This window comes from Acanthisitta chloris, unplaced genomic scaffold (genome assembly GCF_000695815.1).
Source record: "Acanthisitta chloris isolate BGI_N310 unplaced genomic scaffold, ASM69581v1 scaffold24051, whole genome shotgun sequence".
In the NCBI taxonomy this organism is placed as follows: Eukaryota; Metazoa; Chordata; class Aves; order Passeriformes; family Acanthisittidae; genus Acanthisitta; species Acanthisitta chloris.
In genome coordinates this window covers 5,667-8,107 of record NW_008657996.1, presented here as the reverse complement: position 1 = coordinate 8,107, position 2,441 = coordinate 5,667, and the positions used below count along the sequence as shown (strand labels likewise).

The window sequence follows — 2,441 nt, the reverse complement described above, 5'->3', positions numbered from 1 at the left end:
CACACCTCACACTGAGGTCCCATGTGTTACATTTGATGTCCCACATGTCACACTGAGGTCCCATGTGTCACATCTGACGTCCCACAGCTCACACTGAGGCCCCACACGTCACATTTGATGTCCCACACCTCACACTGAGGTCCCATGTGTCACATCTGACGTCCCACACCTCACACTGAGGTTCCATGTGTCACACCTGACGTCCCACACCTCATACTGAGGCCCCACACGTCACACCTGACGTCCCACACCTCACACTGAGGTCCCATGTGTCACATTTGATGTCCCACAGCTCACACTGAGGTCCCAGCACTCCCTGCTGGGAGCCCTCCGGGCTTTGCTGCCTCACGAGACGGTCACATCCCTCAGATCTCCCACTGGGCTCCTCCATGCTCCTGTCTCCTAGCCCAGTTTGCCGTGGCAAAAGTTCTCCTGAGCACCAAGGCAGTTTCCACCTCCTGCTTCTCTCCACACCCTGAGGTTCCACCAGCTCTTTCCTCTCCTCTCTGCACCCTCAGAGCTTCTTTTTGCCTCATTTCTTTCCTTTCTAGAATAATTTTCTAGCCACATCTCCTGGGAGTGCTCAATTCCAGGCCCTTCCCAACCTGCAGGTGCTGTGCCCGTGCCAGGCTCAACTTTTCCTCCTGCTCCTTGAGCAGCCAATTTCTACATCAGTGCACAGAGTTCACAGTGGTTCCTTACTTTGTGATTTCTTCCACGGCTTATTCGGTTTGTTCAGAGACTCTTTCAGCTGCTTCTGAGTTTTGAAAGTGGTACCTGGAAAAACATTTCATTTTTGGCAATCTGGCATGATGGGATTCCTGTCAGAATCTGGTTTTTTTTTTGGTTTGGTTTTGGGTTTTTTTTTTTTTTTTTTAAATTTTTTGGTGCTGTAGAGTAGCACAGTGAACAGAAATTTGTTTTAAAATTCCTTGACCAACTCCTTAGAGGAGCTGCTGGATGCCCAAGAGAACTTAAGTTTACTCAGGAATGCAGCAACCTGGGGGGGATGGTCTGCTGGTTTTAAATCAAGTTTCTGTTTGCCTTTACACTAAGACAGGTCCAAAATCCCAGTCAAAAGGGAAAACACATGGAATCTGAACACCAAAACCTTCAGGGAGGCTGTCATGGAATCATCATTCCACAGCAAGCGACGCACGGGGGGGAAAAGCAGCCACAGCACCTGATTTACCTGGAACCTGAAAGAGTTTTTTGGGTTTTTTTTTTTCAAGTTACAGAAATCAGAGACTTCAGACCACATGCACAGACTTCACTTCTGCATGCAACACCCAACTCTGAGAGACACCAAGTTCCTCCTGCTGTGACAACCACCACACCTGAGGGTTCCTCAGCACCTGCAGCTCTTAGCTCACACTTGGACTCATCTCCTTCAAGGACGTGAGTGTTGGCTAATTCCTGGTTTGAACCAACTCCATGTCTTTCTTTCCTAAGGACTTGAGGACTCTTCACCCCTCCAAGCTTTGCTTCTGCCTTTTCCTACCCCACAAATAGCAGGAGGTGGAACAATCTGTTGCTAAAAGGGATTTGGAGGTAGAACCAGGACTTGGAGGTAGAGCCAGGACTCAACAAAAGTGAACGTGAGTGTTGGCTAATTCCTGGTTTGAACCAACTCCATGTCTTTCTTTCCTAAGGACTTGAGGACTCTTCACCCCTCCAAGCTTTGCTTCTGCCTTTTCCTACCCCACAAATAGCAGGAGGTGGAACAATCTGTTGCTAAAAGGGATTTGGAGGTAGAACCAGGACTTGGAGGTAGAGCCAGGACTCAACAAAAGTGAAGCCAGGACTTGTTTGTAGAGCCAGGACTCAACAAGATAGAACCAGGGAGGTAGAGTAGAGCCAGGACTCAAAAAAGGTAGAGTCAGGACTCAAAAAACGTAGAGCCAGAACTTGGAGGTAGAGCCAGGACTCGTTTGTAGAGCCAGGACTCAAAAAACATAGAGCCAGAACTTGGAGGTAGAGCCAGGACTCTACAAAGGTAGAACCAGGACTCATTTGTAGAGCCAGGACTCAACTAAAGTAAAGTTAGAACTCAACAAAGGTAGAGCCAGAACTTGGAGGTAGAGCCAGGACTTGTTTGTAGAGCCAGGACTCAACAAGGTAGAGCCAGGACTCGTTTGTAGAGCCAGGACTTGGAGGTAGAGCCAGGACTCATTTGTAGAGCCAGGACTCGTTTGTATAGAGCCAGGACTCAACAAAATTAAAGCCAGGACTCAAGAAAGGTAGAGCCAGGACTCAAAAAAACACAGTGCCAGAACTTGGAGGTAGAGCCAGGAGCTGTTTGTAGAGCCAGGACTCAATAAAAGTAAAGTCAGGACTTGATGGAGGAGTCAGAACTCTACAAGGTAGAGCCAGGACTCAACTAAAGTAGAGCCAGGACTCAAAAAACATAGAGCCAGAACTTGGAGGTAGAGCCAGGACTC

At 48.3% G+C, this 2,441-nt stretch overlaps 1 protein-coding gene across 1 annotated transcript in view; it reads right to left on the bottom strand.

Moving 5' to 3' along the window:
• Window positions 1-702: 702 nt before the first annotated feature.
• LOC103811949 (regulation of nuclear pre-mRNA domain-containing protein 2-like) overlaps window positions 703-2,441 on the bottom strand; it is a gene marked incomplete at both ends in the record, with an annotated part of 3,886 nt that continues 2,147 nt past the window's right edge. Inside the window, one exon of the mRNA XM_009084951.1 lies at window positions 703-777. Coding sequence (XP_009083199.1) covers window positions 703-777 — 75 coding nt within the window. The remainder of the gene's footprint in view (window positions 778-2,441) is intronic.